Source organism: Stegostoma tigrinum, chromosome 14 (assembly GCF_030684315.1).
Source record: "Stegostoma tigrinum isolate sSteTig4 chromosome 14, sSteTig4.hap1, whole genome shotgun sequence".
Classification (NCBI taxonomy): Eukaryota; Metazoa; Chordata; class Chondrichthyes; order Orectolobiformes; family Stegostomatidae; genus Stegostoma; species Stegostoma tigrinum.
In genome coordinates this window covers 4,526,564-4,553,079 of record NC_081367.1, presented here as the reverse complement: position 1 = coordinate 4,553,079, position 26,516 = coordinate 4,526,564, and the positions used below count along the sequence as shown (strand labels likewise).

General features: G+C 43.7%; 2 protein-coding genes across 3 annotated transcripts in view; one reads left to right on the top strand and one right to left on the bottom strand.

The window, feature by feature from the left end:
- Positions 1-319: 319 nt before the first annotated feature.
- On the bottom strand, positions 320-26,153 carry LOC125457957 (alpha-1,4-N-acetylglucosaminyltransferase-like). Of its 2 annotated transcripts, none has more exons than XM_048542780.2 (3): positions 25,690-26,153; positions 9,742-9,797; positions 320-1,199 (listed from the first exon to the last, which is right to left on the bottom strand). In XM_048542780.2, the coding sequence occupies exons 1-3, from the start codon at positions 25,733-25,735 to the stop codon at positions 612-614; spliced, it is 690 nt and encodes a 229-aa protein (XP_048398737.1). In that variant the 5' UTR covers positions 25,736-26,153; the 3' UTR covers positions 320-611. The 2 variants fall into 2 exon arrangements, with proteins under 2 accessions (XP_048398737.1, XP_048398736.1); XM_048542779.2 differs by having other exon boundaries at positions 9,256-9,797; positions 25,690-26,147.
- The window catches only part of LOC125457956 (alpha-1,4-N-acetylglucosaminyltransferase-like), a 70,991-nt gene continuing 70,195 nt past the window's right edge, over positions 25,721-26,516 (top strand). The window contains exon 1 of the mRNA XM_048542778.2: positions 25,721-26,186. The gene's annotated coding sequence lies outside the window, so the exon portion shown is untranslated. The remainder of the gene's footprint in view (positions 26,187-26,516) is intronic.

The following is a 26,516-nucleotide window of genomic DNA, read 5'->3' as shown; positions in this document are numbered from 1 at the left end:
TAAAAAATGTGCGATTATTAGTACATTGAGAACTAAACATCAGGGTGATTTGAACAAGCAACCTCCCAGAGTTAAACTTATTTTCATTCTGTATACTGTGAATGGTCTAGTCACAATAATACTGTTTCTGTCCTGGAGAAAATATATTATTTACATTTCAAATTAGGCAACATAGTGTCTTGATGTGAAAAAAGCTGAGTCAACAATTAACCAGATGCATGGATTATATTAGAAACATAAATGAGGATTGATGGGTGTGGGGTGGTTGGGAGGGCGGGGGGGTGGGTGAAAGAGAACAGGGTAAAGGGTAAAACTAGGAGGCAGAATTCCACATCTATCATTCCTTACCATTACCCAGCAGCTTCACAGACAGTAGAAAGATACAGATGAAAATACAATGAGATAAGGCCAAATGGAACCCCATAGTGTCAGTCACAGTGATTGGTTTGGTTGGCAGTGATTTTGTCATAATTAGCAAACAATGCAAATATGCAAATTAACATAATGTAGGATCAGTCCACTTCCAAAGAAGTATCATCCTGTACTTGGAATGTTAGCTCTGTTTCTCCAAAGATACTATCAGACTTGCTGAGCTTCTTCAGCAACTTAAATCATCTCCTCAGAGAATTATATGTGGTTGGACAGTCTTTACTAAACAAGTATTCTATTAAAGATTTACTGCCTTTAACGTGAGCTTCATGACGGCCACTTAAAAAGTTCCAAACGTGGATCCCACTCGTCTTTGAGAATTCATTTATAATCTCATCGTTCCCGTTCCATGTATCTTCTTCAAAAATCTTCTCCCAATCGGTGTAAGGAACAGGATAGAACCAGTTGCTGGACAGGTACAGGATCCCTTTGCATTTTTTGTTCCGAAAGTAATCGAGATCATCAGTCCTACACCATTTCTTCAACATCCGGGTCATCAGTTTAGGGCCTTGATGACCCCAGTCTGCTCCATTGTAATCCTCAACAAAATCCTTTAAGCAACTCTTGATAAAGGAATGAGAGCGGTTAAATCCCAAAGCTGCATTATTGGCATAATTACTAGATTCTTCACAGAGGAAGTTTTCGAAGTCCAAGGGTTGAATTGAAATGATATCCGTGTCCAGATAGATGCCCCCGTACTTCCACAGCAAGGCAAGCCGACAGCCATCTGCGAGCACATGGAACCAGTAGCTTTCTTTGCTGGGATCTACCTGGAACAGAGTAAAGGTTCATCACTTTTATGTTTTGATATTTTAAATGACCCTTCCCTCCAAATGCTGTACCCTCCCTCCACACAAAGCTCACTGGTTGAGCACCAATTCCTGAGAGCACTTTGTAACTGACAGCAAGGCAGATCATGGGGAGAGGAGAACCTCGATTGGTTTAGTCTTAAACTTGCAGCCACCTTCCCCATTGTTCCCCAGGACAGTCTCCCATTTCAACCTCAAGAGCCAGTGCCCTGTGAGCCACACCACACTACACATGAAATAAAACTTCAGCTCAAACAGATACAAAAAACAACCCCTCAGTCTTCAGATTGAGTGAGAATCCAATGACGATTTCTGACCACATTCCTGCTGTGTTCCATGGCTATTGCTGAAATATTGCTGTGGTATAGACAAATGTGCATCTACTTGAAATCTAAACGTGAGCTATCACATGATTGAGTCACTGGATGAGTGAACGACATTTTCAATCGCACATCCTGCTCTCACATGTTGGATCCTTTCCTTCAACAAGGTACATTAAAGATAGAAGAGACAGTACACATACTCAGACAGGATTATGTAAACTTTAAATGTAATAACTTGGTTGTTAGAAATCCTGCCAAGCCTGATAAAAATTAATCTAAAATTTCCAGTTCATAGAAACCCAACATTTCAAAACTTTTGAGATTGATCCTCCATTGTTTGGGGGAGGACACAGCCTTGTTGGCCGTTACCTGACTTCCAACCAGTTTAATTGCAGCAAATAACCTCCGTGGCCAACAGCAATGGTTTCCCATGACTCTCCATTTATCCAACTGGGCAGCAGCAGTGTGTCAGACTCTGAAAGCAGTCATGTGCTGGCTGACGAGGAGGAAATGCAGGAACAGCGCAAATCCTCTGAGTTGGGGATTGAGGGTGATGAGGAGGATAGTGAAGCTCCAGTTATTGTTCAAGAGGAAAGCGAGTGAGAGGAATACAAGACAATGGCCCAGTCAGCCCAAGAGAACAGAAGCCAAATGCTCCCAGGATTTTTAGGTGGAGACTTTTCATTTGCAAGTTCTAATGTCACTTGTGTCATTGACCCTCCCCCATCTCCAATGCTCTCAGTAGCTGTTATTGTTCGCAACTCAATAAAAATGCAGTTTTTGTTTCTGTTGCTCATTTTTGGAAAAGTTAAAATACCTACAATAATGTCTGTGATAAAGCAGTGGTGATACATTGAGCACTTCCACTTGATTGTTCCTGTACTTGTTGGCATTAATATGGTCCTTGTACCAGAGAAATTTCAGGGAAACCACTCCCTTACGTGGCTACCAGGCCTTCACACTATAGTTTGTCCATCAACATTTTAGTGGGGGGAGGTGATGATGCAGAGGATTACAATCCTGAACCTATTCAAATCCTACCAATGCAGATGGTGAAATCTGCATTAATAGGAGAGTCACCATTGAGAAGTCAGGTGAAAATATATTAGCCATCGACAACAAGTTTACCATTCACGATAGTCAGGGCACAGTAAAGGGAGGGAAAAGACTTCTAGTTTAAAGTGCATTTATTTGAACGCATGAAGCCTGACTGGTAAGGCAGATGAGCTCAGAGCATGGACTGGCTCTGGGGACTGGAATATTACAGCTGTAACAGAAACATGGCTGAGAGAAGGGCAGGGCTGGCAGCTCAATGTTCCAGGATACAGAAGCTACAGGCATGACAGAAGTACAAGGAGAGGAGCGGGAGTTGCCTTTTTGATAAGGGAGGATGCAGCAACAATACTTAGAGAAGATATTCTTATGGGGGTCACCAAATGAGACCATATGGTTAGAAATTAGAATCAGAAAGAGGATGGTGTCTCTGCTGGGACTGTATTAAAAGACCCCCAAATAGCCAATGGGTACTAGAGGAGCAGATGTGTGGAGACATTGCAGGTACCTTTAGAAATAATAGAGTGGTATTGGTTGGAGATTTTAATTTCCCATGTACTGACTGGGCTAGGACAGGGTGGAATTTGTCAAATATGTCCAAGAAAACTTCCTAAAATCAATATGTAGAGCATTACTCAGGACGGTGCAACCCTGGATCTCCTCTTCGGAAACGAGGTTGGGCAAGGGACTGAAGTGTCAGTCAGAGAGCTGTTTGGGTCCAGTGACAATAACTCTCTTAGTTTAAACATAGTTGTGGCAAAAGACAGGACAGGTCCACAGGTTAATGTGCTAAACCAGAGCAGGACCAATTGTGGGGCCATTAGGCAGGATCTAGCAGCAGTCGATTGGGTGAGTCCATTTGAAGGAAAAGGAACAACTGGCAAATGGGAGTTTTTTCAAAGTGTGATATCAAGATTCCAGGGACAGTGTGGCAAATTGCAAGATACATCTAGCAGATGAGGTTAAAGATAATCCCAAGCGATTCTATAGCTATATTAAAAGTAAAATGGTGTCTAGGGAGAGAACAGGTCCCCTTAAAGATCAGCATGGCGTCTATTTGTGGAGCCGCAGGAGTTGGATGGGAGATTTTTAGTGAATATTTCTCCTCCATGTTTATTGAGGAGAGAATCATGGATGTTAAGGAAATAAGGGAAAGCACTGGGGGTGCTATGGACAAACACATTATCAGAGAGGAGTCGCTTGCAGCCTTAGATCGCAATAAGGTGGACAAATCACCTGGGCCTGATCAAGTCCATCCTTGGACATTGTGGGAGGCTACGGAAAGAACTGCAGAGATGCTGGCAGAGATTTTTGCTCCATCTTTAGCCATTGGTGAAGTTTTGGAAGACTGGAGGTTGACTAACATTGATCTGTTGTTTAAGAAAGGTAACAAAGACAAACCAGGGAACCACAGGCCAGTGAGCCTGACATCAGTGGTAGGCACGTTATTAAAGAGGATACTGAGGGACAGGACCAACCAACATTTGGATCATCAATGTCTGATCAGGGAAAGTCTGCGTGGATGTGAGTGCGGTAAGTCATGTCTGACAAATCTTCGATTTTTCAGAAGAGGTAACAAAGAGGTTGGATGAGGGTAGGGCAGTGGATGTTATCTATATGGGCTTTAAGGCCTTTGACAGGGTCCCACACGGCAGGCTAGTGAAGGAGGTTAGGTCACATGCGATCCAGGGAGAGCTAGCTAATTGGATTCAAAATTGGCTCAATGGTAAGAAGCAGAGGATGATGGTCAAAGGTTGTTTTTTTGGACTGGAGGCCTGTGAGTAGTGATAAACCAGGGGGTCAGTGCTGGAACCTTTGTTATTTACATTAACAATCCAGGTATGAATGTTCAAGGCGTGATTAGTACGTTTGCAGATGATGCAAAATTAGGAGGTATCATTGATAGCGAGGAAGATTACCAAAAATTAGAGGGATCTTGAACAGATGGGGAACTGGGCTGAGGATTGGCAAACGCAGTTCAATACAGATAAGTGTAAAGTGTTGCACTTTGGAAAGTTAAATCAAGGTAGGATTTATACTGTAAATGGGAAGGACCTGAGGATGGTTATGGAACAGAGGGACCTAGATGTACAAATTCATAGTTTGTTGAAAGCAGTGCCACAGGTGGACAGAGAGGTGAAGGCATTTAGCATGCTGGCCTTCTTCAGTCAAGGCACTGAGAACTGGAGTTGGGACATTACGTTACAGTTGTATAAGTCACTGGTGAGGCCGCACTAGGAGTAATGTGTACAATTCTGGTCACCACGTTATAGGAGAGACATAGTTAAACTGGAAAGTGTGCAAAGAAGGTTTACGAGGATGTTGCCAGGACTAGTGGGCCCGAGTTATAGGCTAGGATCGGACTTTATCCTTTGACATGTAGGAGGAGGGGTGACCTTATTGAAGTGTATAAGGTCATGACGGGCATAGGTAGGATGAATGCATTTAGTCTTTTTACCAGAGATGGTGAATTGAAAACTGGAGGGCAGAGGTTTAAGGTGAGAAGGGCAAGATTTAAGAAGGTATTGAGGGGCAACTTCTTCACGCAGTGGTGTGTATATGGAGTAGGCTGCCAGGGAAAGTGGTTGAGACAGGTACAATACCAATATTTAAAAAACATTTGGATAGGTATGTGGATGGGAAGGGTTTAAGTGGGATATGGGCTAAACATCGGCAATTGGAACTCGCTGAGTTAGCATCATGGACCAGTTTGGGATGAAGGGCCTGTTTCCATGCTGTCCTACTCTATGACTATTTTTGTTGACTGCCTTATAAGAGTGGTAGAGGCAGAAACCCTGCAAATATTTAATTCATATTTAAACGTGCACTCGTGATATCAAGATATGAAAATTCACGTGCCAAGTGTTATAAAGTAGGTGCTTGCTTTTTACTGGTGCTGTAGATCTAAACGATCATGATCCCTTCACTATTTTACAATATGCCCAGATTGCACAGGGCTGTGATTTATTGTTTTGCTCGGCAGCAGCATAAACAGCAAATAAATAAGCAAAATATCACGTGAGCTGGCCATTTCACTGACTTAACATTACAGACTTCCTTCGAGAAGTGCTAAGACAGGATAAACCTGACACTTGTGAAATCTGTCAGAGCTTCCTGAGGCACATCGGGAGAGGAAACTTGTGACAGAAGACCAATGCTCAGCGCTTTGCAGCTCATCACTTCCTGTTGCTGTTTGAAGATACTCCTAATCATTCCAGCCCTTGCCATCACTGAAGTTGACAAGGTAATAACCTCCAACATGGCAGTCATGGAGCTGGGGCTGATTCCTGAAAGCTGCATGGCCCCTTTAAAGCACTCATGCTTTTTGTTTTAAACCTCCTGGAGGCCGGGCCTGACTAACAGCTCAGTGAGAACAGATTTCTGCTAAATGTGAACCTGTGTGAAAAAGGTGGTGTCCTCTCTGCTCATCTATTCAATCAACAGCGTCTTGAGGGAGATGGGGTGATGGCACAGGGGTCAAATTGCAAGTGGTGGGGGGGTTGTGTAGATGTTAGGTGGTGGGTTAAGAGTAGGTGACTTGATCAAGAGAAAAGGGAGAAAGAGGGGCATGGTTGAAGGAGGGCATAATTGAGATGTGGGGTGTGGAGCTAGAGGAGTTGGATGTCAAGGTGGTTGGAGATGGGGAAACTGGTGACAAGGAGTGGTAATGTGGGTACTGATGAAAAGGAAGAGGGAGTGTGCTGTGAAAGGAAAGGAGATATGCACGTGCCCAACTATTTTCCTCCCCCCTCTTCCACTGCACAAACTAATGAATGACTGAAAGTTCCCCTGCCCCATAGGCCCAAATGCCTTTGTACCATTCCACCCCCCGCCCAGGGTCATCAAAAATCTGAAACATTGACATGGGATCATACCAGATGCATTCCTGTAGTCTAAAGCAGTTGTTATTACAGTGAAAGTCATACAGACCTGCACATCCCCCCTCTTCTCCTATTCCCATATAGGGAGGCAATGGCCTAGTGGTATTCCTGCTGGACTGTTAATCCCAAGACCCAGATAATGTTCTGGGAACCCAGGTTCAAATTTTGCCACAGCAGATGGTGGAATTTAATAAAACACAAAAATCCGGAACTATGAGTCGACCGATGACCACGAATCCATTGCTAATTGCTGGAAAAACCCATCTGGCTTCACTAATGTCCTTTAGGGAAGGTATAGCCATCCATACCTGGTCTGGCCTACATTGAATCCAGGCCCACGTAATGTGGGTGACTCTCAACCGCCCTCTGGGCAATGAGGGATGGGCAACACCAGTGACGCCCTCATCCTGTGAAAGCTGCCTCCATCGCTGATACAGACTGGATAGAAATCCTCGCAACTGGAGAAGACAAACACCCCTACCACTGCCCTGCCCCCACCAAAAACAAACCTGACCTTAAACAACTTCCCAACCATCTCTCAATCTGCCAGCAGGACCCAAACTCAATGCCACCTAGACCAGTCCTGACCACTACCCTCCATAACTCCTGCTGGACCACATTTCTCCCAACCACCCTAACCCGTCTGAATCATTCCATCATTAACCTGACCTTGCACCTGGGCACCCTATCCACTTGACATCCTACCATATGGCACCCAACTCCCTATGGGGCAGGCAACCTGCCCAGCTGGCACACTAGCATCTTACCTGACATCTCCCTGGAACGTGGATAACAAAGGACATCTAGGTCAGACTCCTATTTATTGATTTTAGCTCCACCTTCAACACAATAATTCCAACTAAACTCATCTCTAAACTCAGAGACCTAGGGCTCTGCAACCCACTCTGCTGTCTATCGAGGATCCGGTTGCAATCAATAAGAATTGTGACAACAGCTCCTCCACCATAATTCTCAACACTGTTGTCCCACAAGTCTGTGTGCTCAACCCCTTATACACTCACGACAGTATGGCCAAATTCAGCTCTAACTCCATTCACAAGATTGATGATGACACTGCCATAGTGCATTGGATCTTAAACAACAGAGAGCTCAGTGGCATGGTGTAATGACAACAATCTCTCCCTCAATGTCAGCAAAATGAAGGAGCTGGCTATTGATGTCACGAAGCAGAGGGGAGGGCACGACCCTGTATTAATGGTGCTGCAGTGGAGGTGGTTGATAGCCCCAGGTTCCTAGGAGTAAAAAAATCACCACTCTGTCCTGGTCCATACGCATTGACACACTATGATTAGGAAAGCACACCTAAGCCTCTACTTTCTCAGGAGGCTAAGGAAATTTGACAAGTCCACAATGACGCTTCCCAATTTTTATGATGTACCATAGAAAGCATCCTATTCAGGCACATCACAGCTTGGTACGGCAACTGTTCTGCCCAAGATCACAAGTAATTACAGAGAGTAATGAACGCAGCCCAGTCCATTACACAAACCAGCCTTCCATCTACACTTGCCACTGCCTCAAGAAAGCAACCAACATCAAAAACCCCTCCCATCCTGGTTATAATCTCTTCTAGTCGCTTCCATCAGGCAGAAGGTACAAAAGTTTGAAGACAGGAGCCAACAGGTTTATGAACAGCTTCTCCCCTGCTGTTATCAGACTTATAACGTATCTCTCACATTATAATTCTGCATTGTTCTATTACCCTGATGTATGTGCTTATGTACATATGGGTATGATCTGCCTAGGTAGCACACACTTTTCACTGTATCATGATCCTTGTGACAGTAATAAAATCAAATCAAACCAAAGCAGCTTCTCCCCAAGCATATGGCATTCTATCTGCTAAACCGACCCCTTCCCTAGCAGCACCCTACCCAGCTGGCAACTTATTAAACTGGTACTCTACCCCCTCAACCTCTACAATCTGCATCAGATTACTACCCCTCAGAAAATCTGGCCCATATTACCCAAAGCAATAGATACAAGCAAACACAGAGAATGCTGGAGAAACTCAGCAGGTCTGGCAGCATCTGTGCAGGGAGAAGCAGAGTTAATGTTAATCTGGTATGACTCTTCAGAACTTCTTCCACAGATACACTCCTGACCTGCAGAGTTTCTCCAGTTTTTTTGAGTTTGTTTCAGATTTTGCTTTTAATGACAAAAGATTTGATCCTGGCTCCCCCCCCACCCCGGCTGTGTGTCAGGGATTAATTAGCTGAGTCACAAATTAAAACTGCTACCATCCTCCTGCAAATGGTTCCTCCGACATCTACTGTCTAAGCCACACTCTCTGTTCCGAAATGCATGAAGTCATTTCAACATAGCGTAGCTGTGAAGTTAACTGGGGTAGACAGGTAATCTCCATTGTAACAAACGAACATGAGAGAAACAAAAAGCAAAACATTAGTCTAATGTTTGCTGGATAAAGACTGAATTAATATTCTCTGGGGTGTTTCCAAACTAATGGTTCCATCCCACCAAAAAGCAAAATGCGGTCTGAAAAATTGAAATAAACATTGATTTTCAGGAAGGAAATGATCCTGGTCTTCTTTCAGATTCTGCAAGTGATATTGTCTGGAACGCACAGGAATTCCAGTTCAGCATGATCCATCCTCACACATATAGAAACTGAGATTTAGCTTGTCACTGTAAAGTTTATTACTTAATTTATCAGATTGGTGACCAACAGCAGCTTTTACCATCCACAAATCAAGCAGCTAGCTCCCTACAATTCCTTACCTTCTCATACCATCCAGCCAAGGGTGTGTCACTGAACAATTCTCTAGGATTCAAGGGCAAGATGACCACATTCTTGAATGAAGAAAGCAGAGGGATGGCTTTGTACTCAGGTTCTTGATACGCAGATGCATTCCCATTGAATGCTCTCATGAAAAAATACACTGTTTTCTTTTTGTTTAGTCTAGCTGCTGATTCAATACTGCACATGGCCAATGGAGAAGGATCTAGCTCATTGGATGTTTGCACAAACATAATCCCAGGTTCTTTGTTTGGATGTTGATGTTGAATCCTAGTGTTTTTGATGGAGACCTGGCCAGATGTGGTCAATTCCATTGGGGAAGCTTCTGTTGGTTTTCGCAAGTTGTCTCCTTGGCTATTCATTGGTATATTTTGCACGAAAATTGCATAATTTAGCATGCTTCTAAGTGGACTGTTTACTATATAAATGAGAAACACAATCAAAGCAACAATGAAGATGCCAATTACCATGCGAAGTGACATCTTATGCTGTTTCATAACTGGATATTTTTCTTGGACAACTCCTGTGAAAAGAAAGAACCATTAAGATGTCAGTAAAACAGCCAGGTCTGCTTTATACCTTTGACATGTACCAGCTATGAGCCCAAAAGACAAACTCTCTGGTTGCTGGAAATCAAAATAAAAACAAAAAATGCTGGAACTGCTCAACAGGGTCTGACAATGTTTATGGACTGAGAAGCAGAATCAATGTGCTCAACTTTAGCAGAGACTCAGCCAATTTCAAAAAGTTTCATACAAAGTATGTCTTTGTAGGTATCAGCAGTTTTTGCTCACACCTTTCTCTGAAGATCACTTTAGGATCAATGTGGTATGCCACAATGACACTGGGCTAATGTCACTATGCTCTCGCAAGCTGCAGGAATACGCGAAACTGCTGAGACCTCCCAGGAAATTTAGCACCAACACTATCTTTAAAACTGTTGTGCATTGGATCAAGTGCTGAGAGTTAGGAGATCCTGAGTATGAAGGATTTATTTTTAAATCACTCACGGGATGTGGGTGCTGCTGGCTGGGTCAGCTTTTATTGTTCATCCCTAGTTGCCCTTGAGAAGATGGTGGTGAACTGCTTTCTTGAAATGCTGCAGCCTATGTGCTGTAGGTAGACCCACAATGCCCTTAGGGAGGGAATTCCAGGATTTTGACCTGGTAATGCTGAAGGAACTGTGATATATTTTCCAAGTCAGGATGATGACTGGCTTGGAGGAGAAGTTGCAGGTGGCCATGTTTTTATGTGTCTGCTGCCCTTGTCCTTCTAGATGGAAGTGGTTATGGGTTTGGAAGGTGCTGTCTAAAGATCGTTGGCAACTTTCAGTGCATTTTGTAGATGGTACACAATGCTGCTACCGAGCATCGGTGGAAGCAGTGGATGCTTGAGGATGTGGTGCCAATCAAGCAGACTGCTGTTGGATGGTGTCAAACTTCTTGAGTGTTGTTGGAGCTGCACTCATCCAGGCAAGTAGGGTGTATTCCATCACACTCCTGACTTGTGCCTTGTAGATAGCTTTGGGAAGTCAGGAGGAGAGTCACTCACCACAGTATTCCTAATCTCTGACCTGCTCTTGTAGCCACTGTGTTTATAAGGCAATCTAATTAAATTTCTGGTCAATGATATTGCCCTGGACTTGACGGACAGAGGCAAACTGGCAACCTGCATTGTTGACAGGAATCTCAAGGTATGGCGGACTAGGTGGTGGAGAGGAGGGTTTTCCTCAGGGCTACCAGAGGAGACCTTGACATAAGACTCTGCCAACTTGGTCAGACAATGCCACATGGATCAATGCAGTGCCACAGTCTGGAGGAATACCCGGAAAAGCATAAACTCACAAATGAGATCACAGCAGTGCTATTAAAGGAGTAGATCACTGACACAGTACCAAAGCTTTAACAGAGCAAACATGAACAAGACTGATCTAGACGTGACAAGGAGAGTATAACGATCAGCTCAGCCTTTCGTTCCAGCCAAAGATTTGCAAATGGACGTCAGAAGTGAAGAGAGATCAGTCAAGCGACTTCAGACACAATCAGGGAGCAGTGCTCAGTGTATGAACATACACATGAGCTATTAGTGGGAGTCAACCATTCAGCCTGGAGACAGCTGCAACATTTAATAAGATCGTGACTTCCTTGCTTGGAAGCGCAAATCTGCATTCCTGCCTACTCCTGATAACCGAAATAACTGCGGGTGCTGTATTTCCTTCAGCAAGTCTGGCAGAAGGGAAAAAACTTTGACTTTTCCTTCACAGATGCTGCCAGACTTGCTGAGCTTTTTCAGCAACTTAGGTTATCAGGGGTAAAAACATTCACCTCCCTTTCAGTCCCAGCTAAGAATCTACCTACCTCTGGCTTAACGATATTCGAGAATTCTGTTTCCACCATCTTTTCGGAAAATGGGTTCTGAACAACGACTCACCAAGTTCCGAGTGAAAGGCTTGCACCAGAACGGGTGACCTTGTAACTGTAGTCTTCAGTAACAAGAATGAAAAGCTCGCTAACGGCAGGGAATTGTGTAGGGAATGTATATGTGACTATAAATTTTAATTAATATTTAATAGATGCTGTTTTGTGCCGGCCCAAGTTAACCTGCTGGGAATCAATTGTTCTTTTGTTTGGATGTATTTTCATGGTAACTTCGTGTAGGAGAGTGAAAACAAAAATATTGGCAGTAAAGCTTAGTAAAACATGCAAGATTAACTACTTAGAAATGAGGTGTCAACTTACTGGAGCTACAACACAGGAAGACAGAGGATAAACAACATAAGGCAAACTGCGATAGGCACAGTCAAATGCCTCAACATGATCACATCTCAATTTTATATTCCTGCCACATCATAACATTCATGCCACGCAAATGCCAGGCAATGAGCACAATCTAACCAATGTTACTGGGCATTCAATAGTGTTACCATCACTGAATATCCAACTATTAACTATCATTAACCAGAAATTCAACTGGGCTCACCACATAAATGCAGTGGCTACCAGAGCAGATCAGAGGTTAGGAATACTGTGGTGAGTAACTCATTTTCTGATTCCCCCAAAGCCTGTCCATCACGTACAAAATCACAAGTCAGGAGTGTGATGGAATACTCCTAACTTGCCTGGATGGGTGCAGCTCCAACAACACTCAAGAAGCTCAACACCATCCAGGACAAAGCAGCCACTTGGCAGGCATCACATCTACAAACACACTTTGCCTAAGTTCAGTAGCAGCAGTGTGTACTACCTACAAGACGCTCAATAGTAATTCAAAGATCCTCATACAGCACCTTCCCAATCCACAATCACTTCCATCTAGAAGGGCAAAGTCAGAAGTTACATGGGAACACTACCGTCCTGGAGGTCACCTCCAAGACACTCACTATCCTGACTTGGAAATATTTGGCAGTTCCTTCAGTGTCCTGAGGTCTAAATCCTGGAATTCCCTCTGTAACGACTTTTTGGGTCTATCTAAAGCACGTGGACTGCAGCAGTTCAAGTGGATATCTCAAGACCACCTTTTCTCAAGGGTGACTAGCGATAAATGCTGGTCCAGCCAGCAATGCCCATATCTCATCAGCGAGTTTTCAAAAAAATCCACTGATGAATCATGAATGGTGGCTGACAATGAAAAAACTAACTGCAGTCGGAGTTTCCACAAATAACTGCATTCTCAGTGACAGCAGAATTCGCCACATCAGTACAAGTGATAATGCTGAAGCACATGCAGCAAGCTTCAGCCAGAAGTGCTGAGTGGATGATCCCCAACATCACAGATTGGTCTTCAGCTAATTTGATTCACTCCATGTGGCTTTGGATACTGCAAAGGCTATGGGCCCTGACATTCCAGCAGTAGTACTATAGATTTGTGCTCCATAACTTGCTGCTCCCCTGGTCATGCTTATCCAGAACAGTCACAACACTAGCTTTTACCCAATGTGGGAGCATTTCCCAGGTATATCATGTAGTCAACTACTGCCAAGCCAGTGATAGAAGGTGTTGTCAACAATGTTACCAAGCACTGGCCTTCTGAAGGATCTATTTCCCCGGTACCATTCCACTATCTTCTCCAGGGAACTCCTGCACATTCTTCCTTTTCAGATGCTTCTCAGGCAGTGCATTCTAAATCTGAACAACTCACTGCAAGGAAACTTTCATGTTGCCATTGCTTCTTTTGTTAACATCCTCAACACGCACTCTTTTGTTCACAATCCTTCCATTAATGGGAATGGTCAACCCTATTCTATCAAGACCCTTCATGATTTTGAATATCTGTATGAAATCTCCTCTCAATCTTCTCCTTTCCAAGAAAACTAGTCCAAATCTGTTTAATCTGTCCACCTAACTAAAGGGTACAACATCATAATCTTTTTTCCTGCAATGTCTCTTATTCCCTTCATTTCTTTCCTGAAGCTTGGCACAGAGTACGAGGTGAAATATGCCACTGGAATAGTAGACAAATTTAATGGAACTAAGAGAGATAGTAAGAATTGATGATGCTGGAGTCAGAGATAACACAGTACGGAGCTGGAGGAACACAGCAGGCCAGGCAGCTTCTGAAGAAGGGTTCTGGGGATGCTGCTTGGCCTGCTGTGTTCCTCCAGCTCCACACTTATCTCCAATAAGGACCTGTTTGTGCAGTTAAGGGACAGACTTCAAAACAAAACCACAAAGACAATATTCTCTGAAGGGCACGCAAACTTAAATAAATAACATTGGGAGTTGAATGCATGGTGATGACAGAGTGGTATTATCGCTAAACTATTAATCCAGAAATTTAGCTCATGTTCATAGAATTCCCTACAGTACAGAAAAAGGCTTTTCAGACCACAGGGTCCAGACCGATCCTCCAAAGAAGATGCTACCAGACGTACCCCCTACACTGTCCATGTAAGCCAGCATTCCCCATGGCCAAACCATCTAACCTGCATGTCTTTAGACTGTGGGAGAAAACGGGAGCAGCTAGAGGAAACCTTTGCAGGCACAGGGAAGAGAGCCACTTGAGGCTGGAATCACACCTGGGTCCCTGGTGCTGTGAGGCTGCAGTACTAACCACTGAGATACCTGCCACTCAAATGAAGTAGAAACAAAGAATCTCTTAAAAAGTGAGGTACAGGCACCACTGGGACCTGGGTTCAAATCCTGCCATGGTAGATGGTGGAATTTGAATTCAACTAAAAACAAAATTGGAATTAAGAATCTACTGATGGCCATGAAATTATTGCCAACTGTCAGTAAAAACCCCACGTGGCTGACTAATGCCCTTCAGGGAAGGAAATTTGCCACCCTCACCTAATCTGGCCTACATGCGACTCCAGGCCTATAGCAATGTGGTCACCCTCTGGGCAATTTGGGTTGGGCAAATAAAAACTGGCCCAGCAAGTGACTGGTGGGAGTTACACTGTTCAGATAGTCTTCAGCTGAACTCTGCTGGGACTAAAATCCTGGAGAGATGTATGACTAGGGTTGTAGAGCAGATTTTAAACGTGCTAACAGTTATGGCATGTGTGGTTGGTGGTCATCAGCGGAGGTTTGGAAAGTTAAAGAGAAAAGATGAGGCAACAGTCTAGTGTAGGGAAATGAGATTACCGTAGTCATGCAGCAAGGAAACAGACCCTTTGGTCCATCTCATCCATGCTGACCAGGTTTCCAAATCTAAATTAGGCCTATTTTCCTGCATTTAACTCAGATCCCTCTAAAACCTTTCCTATTAACATACCTGTCCAAATTTATTTTAAATTTTGTAATTGTACCTGTATCTACCACTTCCTCTGGCAGTTCATTCCACACACAAACACCCCTGAGTGAAAAAGCTGCCCCTCAGATCCCTTTTCAATCCTACAACACTCATCTTAAAATTATACCCTCTAGTTTTGAACTCCCCCACCCTAGGGAAAAGACAAGGGGTGGCATGGTGGCTCAGTGGTTAGCACTGCAGCCTCACAGCACCAGAGTTCGATTCCAGCCTCGGGTGACTGTCTGTGTGGAGTTTGCACATCCTCCCTGTGTCTGCGTGTGTTTTCTCCGGATGCTCCGGTCTCCTCCCACAGTCCAAAACTATACAGATTAAAGGTGGATTGGCCATGCTAAACTGCCCGTAGTGTCCAGGTATGTGCAGGCTAGGTGGATTAGCCATAGGAAATGTGGGGTTAGGATGATTGGGTATGAGTTGGGTCTGGTTGGAATGCTCTTCAGAGGGGTTGGTCTAGACTTAATGGGCTGAATGGCCTGCTTCCACAATTGTACGGGTTCTAAGATCTTTTCACCTTATCAATGCTGCTGATGATTTTAGAAGATCACACTTCAAACTCCTACTTGAGGCAAGGGAAGTAACGCAGGAATGCAATTGGAAAATACAGAGCAAAGATGAGAATTTTCCAGCAGATGAGACCAGAGTGTGCGAGAATAATAAAAAGGATGGAGTTAAAGCCTGTGAACCTAAAACACACAACATCCATAACCAAGGATGCAAACCAAGACACTAACAGGAATAATCAAGTCTGATCTGACAACTGTTAGGGAGATTGGACTACAATGAAACAAGCCAGAACTTGAATATTTTCCAAAAATACTTCGGAAGTGTTTCAGCCTCTTTGCCCTTTACTCTATAATTATCCTAATATAGTCTCAGAAAATAAATCCCTAATTATAACAATTTAATCCGTGCATTGCTCTGTAACTTACTCAATAATCGGTTTATCTTTATGAAAGGTACTTGCAATTTTACTGTGCTTTTCACAACCAAACCTCTCAGCTCAAGTTACAGCCAATGAATGATTGACGGCAGATGGCCACTGTTGTAATAGAGAAACACAGTAGCTAATCCTGCTGTCCCCGAACTCCCACAGACATCATGGAGATAATGGCTGGATGATCTGTTCTGTTGATATTGAGTGGGGAGGATAAATATCAGCCTGGAATAGCATCTTCTTGGAAATGTTGCCACAGAATCGATGATAATCAGCAGAGCTAGCACGTGGGACTTTGGCTGAGCATTTGACCCAAAACACTGCACTTCTGACAGTGCAGCACTTCCTTGGTACCACAATCAAGAGTCAGCCTTGATCCTTGACCAACTTACCCCTCCCACACTGCCATGTGGAGGCTAATGTGTGCAAAGTGATATTGCCGTGTCAGTCCCTGAGGCTAGGTGGATCTGAGAGGGAGCAGAAATTGGCAGCTTGCTTTCCTGCTCTTCCACTGCTTTGTAATAAACCAGCTGCTCAGCTCGGTAATGACCCAATGGTGGGCATCAGACAGGAACACGTCTGGGTGCACTGTTGGGTGGGGGTGGGGGTGGGTGGAGGCAGGGGGTACAGCTTTACAGTCGCCATGAGGGGATACAAGGTGCTGGAACAAAAAGGTCCTGCCACTGGGATCAGGACTAGATGGAGCAGCAGGTCCTGCAATTGGAGCTGCCAATCTCTGTCTACAAATCACTTCGTTTCACTGTTTCAGAGCCTGCCATTAGACATAAAGAGGGATTGGGGGGGGGGGGGGGGGGGGGGGGGCGTGGGCTCTTTATGGTGGGGGCTGGCAGGCAGTTCCTGTTTGCAACTGCGTCCTCTCTGTCTTATGGGGTCCAAGCCGAGGCTCCCCATTGGGCACGAAGCCTGCCCCCTGCCCTATGGGCAAGCTCCAGCCTCGTTTCCCTGATTGGCTATTCACTGCTTGACTCGGCCAGTGACTGGGTGGATCAGGTCAAGGGGAAGGGATCGGGTTGGTGGGGGGGTGGTTGTGGAAATCAACCCAATACGTTCTTCTGACTTACTTCACAACCCTCCTCACACTTTCGTCTCTGCTTGCACAGCCAGTCTGGCTGTGGGGTGAAAGGGGAGGCTGAGGCTCAATGTGGAGATGCATTGGGATGGGGATGCCATGAGATGGTTGCCTTGGAAATTATGTTGATCTCGGAAAACAAGCTTAAAAGGTTACTTTGTAGTAAAACTAACAGCACACTGCACTTAATTCTGAAAAGCACGTGCATGGACAACATAGCCAACAGCTTTCACAAGACTGTGCTGTCACTAATAAAGAAAAATTGTGCACACAAACAAATGGTATCACGCAGTTTTTTGAAAAGGAGCAATTTGCACAGTGATTGGTAAAAGGTAGGAGAGTGGGTTTATATGGAGTGGTCATTCAGAGAGCCTCCTTTTGCACCATAACAGTTGTGAAACCATGATCAGTCATTGCTGTGGATCTGGATTGACATGCAGGTCAGAACAAATAAAAGACAGCAGATTCTTTTTCTCTCAAGGGGCATTAGTGGACTACATGTATTTTTTTTTGCAGTAATAAAAATGATAGCTGCTATTCTAGAAATAGCAACTGAATTTAAATTGCACCAGTTGCTGTGATAGAATCCAACCACCTCTGGATTACTAGTCCAAGGCAATCACTACTACCCCACTGTATAGCTCCCTACATAGCTATAACATGAAGTGCTTTCAACATCTAATCTTCCAACAGAAAGCCATTGTTCAGTCTTCTCCAGGATTAACAAAAACAAGATCAAAGAAAGGGCACAGTGCACAGGATGTTGCCTGGGCTGGAAAGTTATCAATTTCCAGTTATGAAGGGAGATTGGACAGACAAGGGTTGTTTTCCTTGGAGCAGAGGAGATTAAGATGCATAAACTTGTGTAGGGCATAGATAGCGTAGGCAGGAAGTAATCTTTCCCCTTGACAGAGGGGTCAATAGAACATAGAACATAACAGCACAGTACAGGCCCTTCGGCCCTCAATGTTGTGCCGACCTGTCATACCGATCTGAAGCCATCTAACCTACACCATTCCATGTACATCCATTTGCTTGTCCAATGACGACTTAAATGTACCTAAAGTTGGCGAATCTACTACCGTTGCAGGCAAAGCGTTCCATTCCCTTACTACTCTCTGAGTAAAGAAACTACCTCTGACATCTGTCCTATATCTTTCACCCCTCAATTTAAAGCTATGCCCCCTCGTGCTCGCCGTCACCATCCCAGGAAAAAGACTCTCCCTATCCACCCTATCTAACCCTCTGATTATTTTATATGTTTCAATTAAGTCACCTCTCAACGTTCTTCTCTCTAATGAAAACAGCCTCAAGTCCCTCAGCCTTTCCTTGTAAGACCTTCCCTCCATACCAGGCAACATCCCAGTAAATCTCCTCTGCACCCTTTCCAAAGCTTCCACATCCTTCTTATAATGCGGTGACCAGAATTGTACACAATACTTCAAGGGCAGCCCCACCAGAGTTTTGTACAGCTTCACCAATAGCCTCTTGGTTCCGGAACTCGATCCCTCTTTTAATAAAAGCTAAAACACTGTATGCATTCTTAACAGCCCTGTCAACCTGGGTGGCAACTTTCAAGGATGTGTGTACATGGACACCGAGATCTCTCTGCTCATCTACACTGCTAAGAATCTTATTATTTGCCCAGTACTTTGCCTTCCGGTTACTCCTACCAAAATGCATCACCTCACACTTGTCTGCATTAAGCTCCATTTGCCACCTCTCAGCCCAGCTCTGCAGCTTATCTATGTCTCTCTCAATGACCAAAGGCAAATTTTAAGCTAAGTGGCAGAAAAGTTGGAGGAGATGTGAGGAAAAACATTTTCACCCAGAGGTTGCTGGGAATCTGGAATGACATGTAGGTCAGAACAAATAAAAGACTGTACGGCTAGCAGAGGCCGAAACCCTCATCACATTTAACAAGCGTTTGGGGTGCCTTGGCATCACAATTGCATAACAAGGCTCTGGGCCAACTGCTGGAAAATGGGATTAGAATAGTGAGGTGGTTGTTTTTGACTGGTGTGGACCTGATGGATCAAAGGGCCTCTTTCTGTGCTGTAACTCTGTATGATTCTAAAGAAAACAACTGATCAAGCCCACTGCTGCTTATCTTGGGCAGCTTAGAGATATGCTCAGACAATTAAACTTGAAATAATTCACATGCTGTGTTCCTGCTGTTTAAGTAGGCTCGCAACAGAGGAATGTAATCTTTTGAGAAAACAAAATTCCACTTCTGCATAGCATTTTGGGCTGTGCTTATTTCCAGACTGGAGCAAGTCAAAGTCCACATTAAGGATCAGCAGCTCTTGGCATGCAGGTATAACACTAAAACACAGCAGAGGGTTAGAAAGAAATTTAAAATCAGACATTTCTACAGTCTTTGGGCCAAGGAGTGACACATGGAGTAATTTAAAATGAATGCTTGCTGCAGCAAACAAGGGCAGGACTGAAATAGCCAAATGGTAAAGCCCTGGTGCATCAGCAGATTGCTCAACACTTACAATCTTGGGTAGATATTAACAGGCCAGACTGACACGAGTGGAGTGTTTATACTGGGGCAGAAATTCAGTAAGTTAACAAGAAAAGACGATAGTGCTGGGTGGTGACAGAGTTAGGAAATATTCATTCAGTTCACACCCTGTCAAGCTCCATTAGTATCTTATTGTTTCAATCATACCATCTCCCATTTTTAAAAACTCCAATGAGTACAGGTCCAGCCTTCTCAACCTTTCTTCCCTCATAAAACAATTCCTTCATTCTGGAAATCAGCATTATGAACCTTCTCGGAACTGTTTCGAATGCAAGTACATTCTGTCTTAAAATAGGGAAATAAACCTATACATATCACCCCAGATGAGCACTCAACTTGCCCGATACAATTATAAGCAAAATTTCCCAATTTCCTCTAACATTTTCATGTTGCAACAAAGACCAATGTTTGATTTAGCTTCTTAAATAACTGTTCTAACTGTAGACTCAAAGGTAATTATACCTTGTCTTGGAAAATCAACTGAGTGAGTGTGCAAGGTGCGATGAGGAAGGGATGTCAGTTCAAATGGAACTGAAGCCTAAGTTTTCTGGGTTCTGGAAGATGTCACCTCTTTCTATCCCTTACGTATGGTTATGTTTAATAAAGCTTGTCAATGTTCATTCAAAAGAATGCAGAACTCATCTTAGGAGGTGGTGACAGATGGTAACTGGACCCATGAAATCACAGACAAGTATGCAGAACCTCAAGAGGGATCCCAGAGACAGTATAGTACATTGGATGATGGACACATCACCTACTGTGGGGGTGGGGGGGCTGTGGTCACAGATAACACAGACAGCTCTGCTGGAGACCTTCAACTTGGCTGAGAAATGAATCCATGATTTGAAGTCCACCCCCTCCCACCATGGTAATTCTGCATACTTGCCCCCTCTGCACCCTCCCACATTTGTTTGGCATGGAGGAGCACTGATTCATCAGTTGAGGAGAGTGTCATGATGTGGTAAATCAGTAGGCGGTTTCTTTTCTCATGCTTGACCTATCACCTAGACTATTAATCCAGAAACTCAGCTAATGTTCCAGGGACCCAGGTTCAAATCCCACCATGGAACATGTTGAAATTTCATTTTGATAAAAAAAAAGTGACTGGAAATAAGAAGCTATTGATCACCATGACGCCATTGTGGATCTTTGGAAAAAAAACATTTGGCTCAACAATGTTCTTCAGGGAAGGAAACTGTCATCCTTACTTGATCTGGCGTACATGTGGTCCCAGACCTATAGCAATGTAGTGGACTTTCAACTGCCCTCTGAAATGGCTGAGCAGTTGTATCAATCACCATGAAGACTCATCAAAGAAATGACACCGTACGGATCTCCTGGCATATACCCCCCCTCAACCATTACCATCAAGCCAGGTTGAAGAAAGAGTGCAGAATAGTATGGCAGGGCAGCAGGAAGAATTGGAGGAAGGCTAGAAAAAGAGCATGTGGAGCCAAAGGGGGTCAGGGTAGGTCACACAAAAAGTGAAATGGCCAAGGAAGAACTTACTATCAAAAAGGTTTGGTATCAACAGCTTTGAAACAGTTTTGAGGGGCCCGAGAATTACAGCTCTGCTTGCTGCAGAAAGCATGAAAAAGTTTCAGGGGGCCTGCAGGAGGTGAGGGAACATATCATGGATAAAAAGGTGTTTTGCCACTTTCCATGAAGAATTTTAAAATTAATAGAACTATGGTGACTGGTCCCAAAATGCTCCCCCACTGTCACCTCAGTAACCTGTCCTGCCTTATTTCCTAAGAGTGGGTTGAGTTTTGCCCAAACTTTCTCGAACAAACTTAACATATTCCACCACATCTAAGCCCTTAGCACAATGGCAGTCGCTGTCTGTGTTAGTAAAATTAAAATCCCCGACTATGACAACCCTATTGCTCTTGCAAGTCTTTGCAATCTTCCAGCATATTTGTTCCTCTAATTTTTATTGGTGCGGAGGTATAAAGATGGGGTTGTGGAATACAGGGGAGAAAAAAAAGAAGTTAGGACACTGTTGATAGTTCCCCAAGGATACCCATCAGCAGCCTGGAGGAAGAGCTGAGAAACTTTGTTCAAGCGCTCGAGGCCATTTAAAACTAACCCAAAGCTAGCTTGCCCAGCAACACCACCGTGAAACATGAACAACTGAGCCATTATTCTTCCAAGGGCTGTAATCCACCAATGCCTTAGAGAAGAAAGTGGATCAGGTTCTGAAAGCAGGTTTCAAGGAACTCAGGAGATTGTACAGAGGGCTCAAAAGCACTAATCTCAAAATGCTCCCCAGCCTCACATGCAAGTGAGCACACCAGGCAGGACACCAGACTGCAGTGGCACTTGGACCATTTCAGGGGTAAGTGGAATCTGAACAAGTTGGATGGGTTGTATCTTAGCAGGACCAGGGCTAAAACTTCTGCAGCATGATTTGCTAGTGCTGTTGGAAGCAGTTTACGCTAGATTTGCAGGAAGATGGGAACCTAAGAAGTCGTTCCGATTCAAGGAGTCATGCTTCGATCCAACTAGCCCATGCCGGCCATAATCACAATTGAAACTAGTCCCACCTGCCTGCATTTTGACCCATATCCCTCCAAAAAATATTCCCAATCATATACTTATCTAAATATCTTGTAAATATTGTAACTGCAGCCATATTGACTACTTCCTCATTCAGCATGTGAACCACTGTGTAAAAAATGTGCCTCCTTGTACTTTTTAAAATCTCTTTCCTCTCACCTGCAAAATATGCCCCTAATCTTGAAGTCCCCCATCCCAGGGATTCAAGGTAAGTAAAACTTTTAAAAGGAAATTGAACAGTCAACAAAAACGGAACAGCAAAGCTCTGCAAGCCTTAAATATAATCAAAATGGAGAGCAAAGTTCAAATGCTGATCCATAGAAAATTTTTTAAAGGTGTTTAGCATTTTCAAAAATGTTAATGATTTGAATGCACAGTGAGGGAAATAAATATTAATTAATTGGCATTATAAACTCATGGCTATTGATGGAGATCGGGAATGCAAAGATATTTACAACTACAAGGGACCGACAAAAAGGGGAAACAGTTGGGGTAACACTCCGCATTGAGGATGACATTGGTACATTAATAAGACAGGATCAAATCATGAAATGTTTGTGTCACAGATCTATAGAACATCAAACTGTAATGCAAATGTTCAGCGCACTTTGAAATCAGGTAAGTAGAGATGCATGTAATGTGGATAACGGTAACATTGGGCAACTTCAAATTTGTAAACTGACTTGGTTAACCAAGACAGCAATAATGGTGTGGAGGATGAATTCTTTGAGTACTTACGGGATGAATTTCTCTTACAATAAGTTCAGGACCTAACTGGGGAATCAGGCGATTTTGGATTTGATATTGCATAGTGGTATTAGTTGTAATCAACCATTCTGTATAGGAGCTTTTGGGAAATAGTGAAAGGATGAATGTTACATGGTTCACCATGAAACCAGGGCCTTAAATCTGAGTAAACAAAACTATGAGAGCATGAAGGGAGTATTGGCCATGATCAATTGGGAAATTACACTGAAAGTTTTGATGGTAGATGGTCAGTGGCTTGCATTTAAAGAAATGCCACAATGTTTATAACAGAAATACAGGTCTCTGAGGAACCACACTCAAAGGGAGGTGACTCAACCATGGTTAACAAAATAAGTTGAAGATTTAAACAGATCAAAGGAAGTGGTTTATAAGAATGCCAGAAACAGTGGAAAGCCTGGGGACTGGGAGCAATTTGTGACCCAGCAAAAGAGGGCCAAGAAACTGACAAAGGAAAAACGAGAGCATGAGTACAATGTAGTGATGAATATAAAGTCAAACTGTAAAATATTCTGTTGATCTGTGATAGGAAAAGGATTTGCAAGGATAAGTGTGGCCCATTGCAAATGGAGGCAGGAGAATCTTGTGGAAAACAGATAAATCATGGAGAAACTAAATGATTATTTTGCACCCTCGTGAAAAATGGCACAGAAAATCTATTTGCAATACTAGGTGACAGAGGGACATATGTTACTGAAATTAACCAGCCAAAAGAAATTAACAATTGTAAGAAGGCAATGTTTGAACAACAAGTTAAATTGAAAGTTGATAAATTTCCTTCACCAGAAGCATTTTACTCCAAGGTGCTGAAGGAAAAACCAATAGAAATAGCTAATCAACTGATGGTTATCTTTCATAATTGCATAGATTGTCAAAGAGTTCCCGCTCTCAGGAAGCTAGAGATTGCAACCCCAGCATTTAAGAAGAGGAAGAGGAAAAGGAAAAGGAAAAGGGAGAGTGGAGAACCATTTGTTGGAAATGACAGAGAGCTGTCCCTCACTTTTCAGTGGACTGAGTCAACTTGCTCTTTAGCAATGAGCTGGTGGGATTAAAGGTCTGGGATTAAAGTTTCCTAGAAATCAACTGAGTTCAGGGAGACTGAACAGGACTGCAAGAGAATTTATCTTATCTTCTCTGATCTTGTGTTCATGAGGTCAATTGAAAGCAGAAGACCCTCTGACTTGGTTAGCTGAAACCTCCTTCATGATTCTAGAAGACTCAAGGATGTCAGAAATAGCACTTCCTTGGAAACAGCCCAACAAGCTTTTTGGGCTCACCTCTCATTTCTAATCCATGTGTATGTGTGCTGTGTTCCTAACTCTTCTTGTGTCAGAAGGAAAAAACTCACTCCTTGTTTACCCAAAGCTTGATTCAACTGGATTGTTTTAAAATTCAAGTTTATTCGGGTCTGGGTGAAAGGGATCCACAAAGGAAAGGGATCCTTTAAACTAACCTTGGTGTATCCATCCTGTTTGGGGTGGTAACAAATTGAGAATCTTGTCCAGGATCTGTGCTAATAGACAGAAAGCCAAGAGTTCGAATGGGTATCACATGGGTCAGTGCTATGTTCATAACTGTTCACAGTCTATACAGTCCATTAAGATGTGGGGACCAATCGTAATACTTCTTAGGTTTACTAATGACAAAGTGGTGAGATGTCATTTGCTTGCAGCATGCAAGGAGGCTTCAAGGAAACTTGCCCAGGCTAAGTGAATAGTCTAGAACATGGCAGATGGAACACAGTGAAATTAAATTTGAATTGACTTACTTTGGGTAGAGAAAAAAAAGGATAAAATATTACTTGAGGGGGTTAGGAAGTAACAGCATTCACAAGAATTATGGGCAACCTTACTCGCAAATCACTAAAAGCTAGCGCAAGCAGCCACCAAATGGTTTGTTGGTATAGTATTCAAAGCAGATCCCAGTCCACGAGTAAAGATGTCTTGGCGGAGTGGCTTTGAACCTTGATGGAATCTCACCTGGAGTACTGTGTACAGTTTTGATCTCATCTAGGAAAGGATACATGTGCCATAGAGTTTTCTAGATTAATCCCTAACAATGGCAAACTATCTCATGAGAGTTTGAGAAAACTAGCTCTGTATTCATCCAGCTTCACACTTTGTTATCTTGGCCTATTACCTGGTGTTGTGTTACTTCTGACTGTGGAGACTCTGAAGCCAGGGGATATAATCTCAGGATAAGGGATGGGCCCTTTAAGTCTGGGCTAAGCATCTCTTTACCCAGGCGGCGATGAATCTTTAAAATTCGCTGCTCCGGGTTGGTTGTGAAGGCTCGAGATAGATTACTGGAGGTTCTTTAAGAGACAGCGTAGGGAAGTGGCATTGTGAAGTCAATCAGCCATGGTCTAGACTGGGACGGAGCCATGCTGAACGAACTGAGTGACCTACCAGTGGTTCTGAAATCGGACACTTGTCGACTTCTTGAGGAGGTAATGCCTGGGATGCGCTACCACGTCCGTAAAATGGAGAAAAAGCTCGCTTTAGTGTTCTGAGGCAAACTTCAGGTTGTTGGGTGGCGCTGGTCTGGGATCACTGCACCTAAACGAAACCTCCACAATGAAAAATGGTGCAGGTCTGAGGCAGAGAGAAAACTCGAGGAGCAGGGATTCTGAATCAGCAACTCCCACAGGAGCTGAGAACTCCTGTGCTGCGTGCGGCAGCATTTGCCATTTGCAGATCGGCCTCAGCAGTTACATGGCTATCTAAACCCACCCTATGCAGGCTACCAAAATACCTAATTCCCATCTCAGCACAGACAAGACGTACCTTCGAAACCTGATGAAGCCGCGGTGTTAACACAATAAAGCACCATGAACTTTTGGTCGTGCCGACTTTTGTTGGTGGAAGGGGAGGGAGGGGATCGATCAGTGTTTCCTCTCTCTGACTGGGCGTTAACAGCCCAAACAGGCTCTTTCCTCTGCCGTTCGTTTCCGCAGCTTCCTCTTTCACTGCAGTGTCGAAACTTGTCAGAGTCCACCTCCCTCCAAGGTGCAGCTGTAAACTTCACCGAAGTTTTTTTTTGTCCATTTCGCCACCATTCTCTCACGCTCTCCCATCTACGTACACTAACGTGTTTGTGCGTCTATTCATGCTGGAGACTGTTTTGTTCTTGCTCTTCCTATTCGGTGCGTCATGAGCACTTCATTTCCTGCATTCTGGCACCGTTTAACACTTCAGGAGCTGAAGTATTCTCTGCAATAACGCATTGCTTTCCAGTCCCAACAGCAGCCTGCATACCACTGAACCGTCTCCATTAATAGCAGGTGAGAACCACTCCAATTGTGACTGTGAAAAGTTGGTTAAAAGCTCTCGGTTTGCATTTTACTGCCCTGACTAAAGATTAAAGCTACAAATTTGCTTGATACTTTCCACACAGGGCAGCAACCAACCCAAGTATGAAATATATGAACTCAATCCTGTTCAGTTTACAGCGTGGTTTCACCATTCCATCCAGTTCAGGCCACACCAGCTGCAATTCACATTTGCCGCACCCTTCAATGTTTCCAGAATACCCCAGACCCATTTCACCTCATCAGTCACTGACCCACCAGAGAAAGTGAAGAACAACTGCAGTCTCTGGGTGTATAGAAATA

Coding starts and splice junctions, on each gene's coding strand:
- LOC125457957 (XM_048542779.2), bottom strand. CDS start 25,735: ATGGTGCTTTATTGTGTTAACACCGCGGCTTCATCAGGTTTCGAAG. Junction 9,798..25,689: donor GGCTTCATCAGGTTTCGAAG/GTACGTCTTGTC, acceptor TTCTTTTCACAG/GAGTTGTCCAAGAAAAATAT. Junction 1,200..9,255: donor TGGCTGGATGGTATGAGAAG/GTAAGGAATTGT, acceptor ACTCTGTTCCAG/GTAGATCCCAGCAAAGAAAG.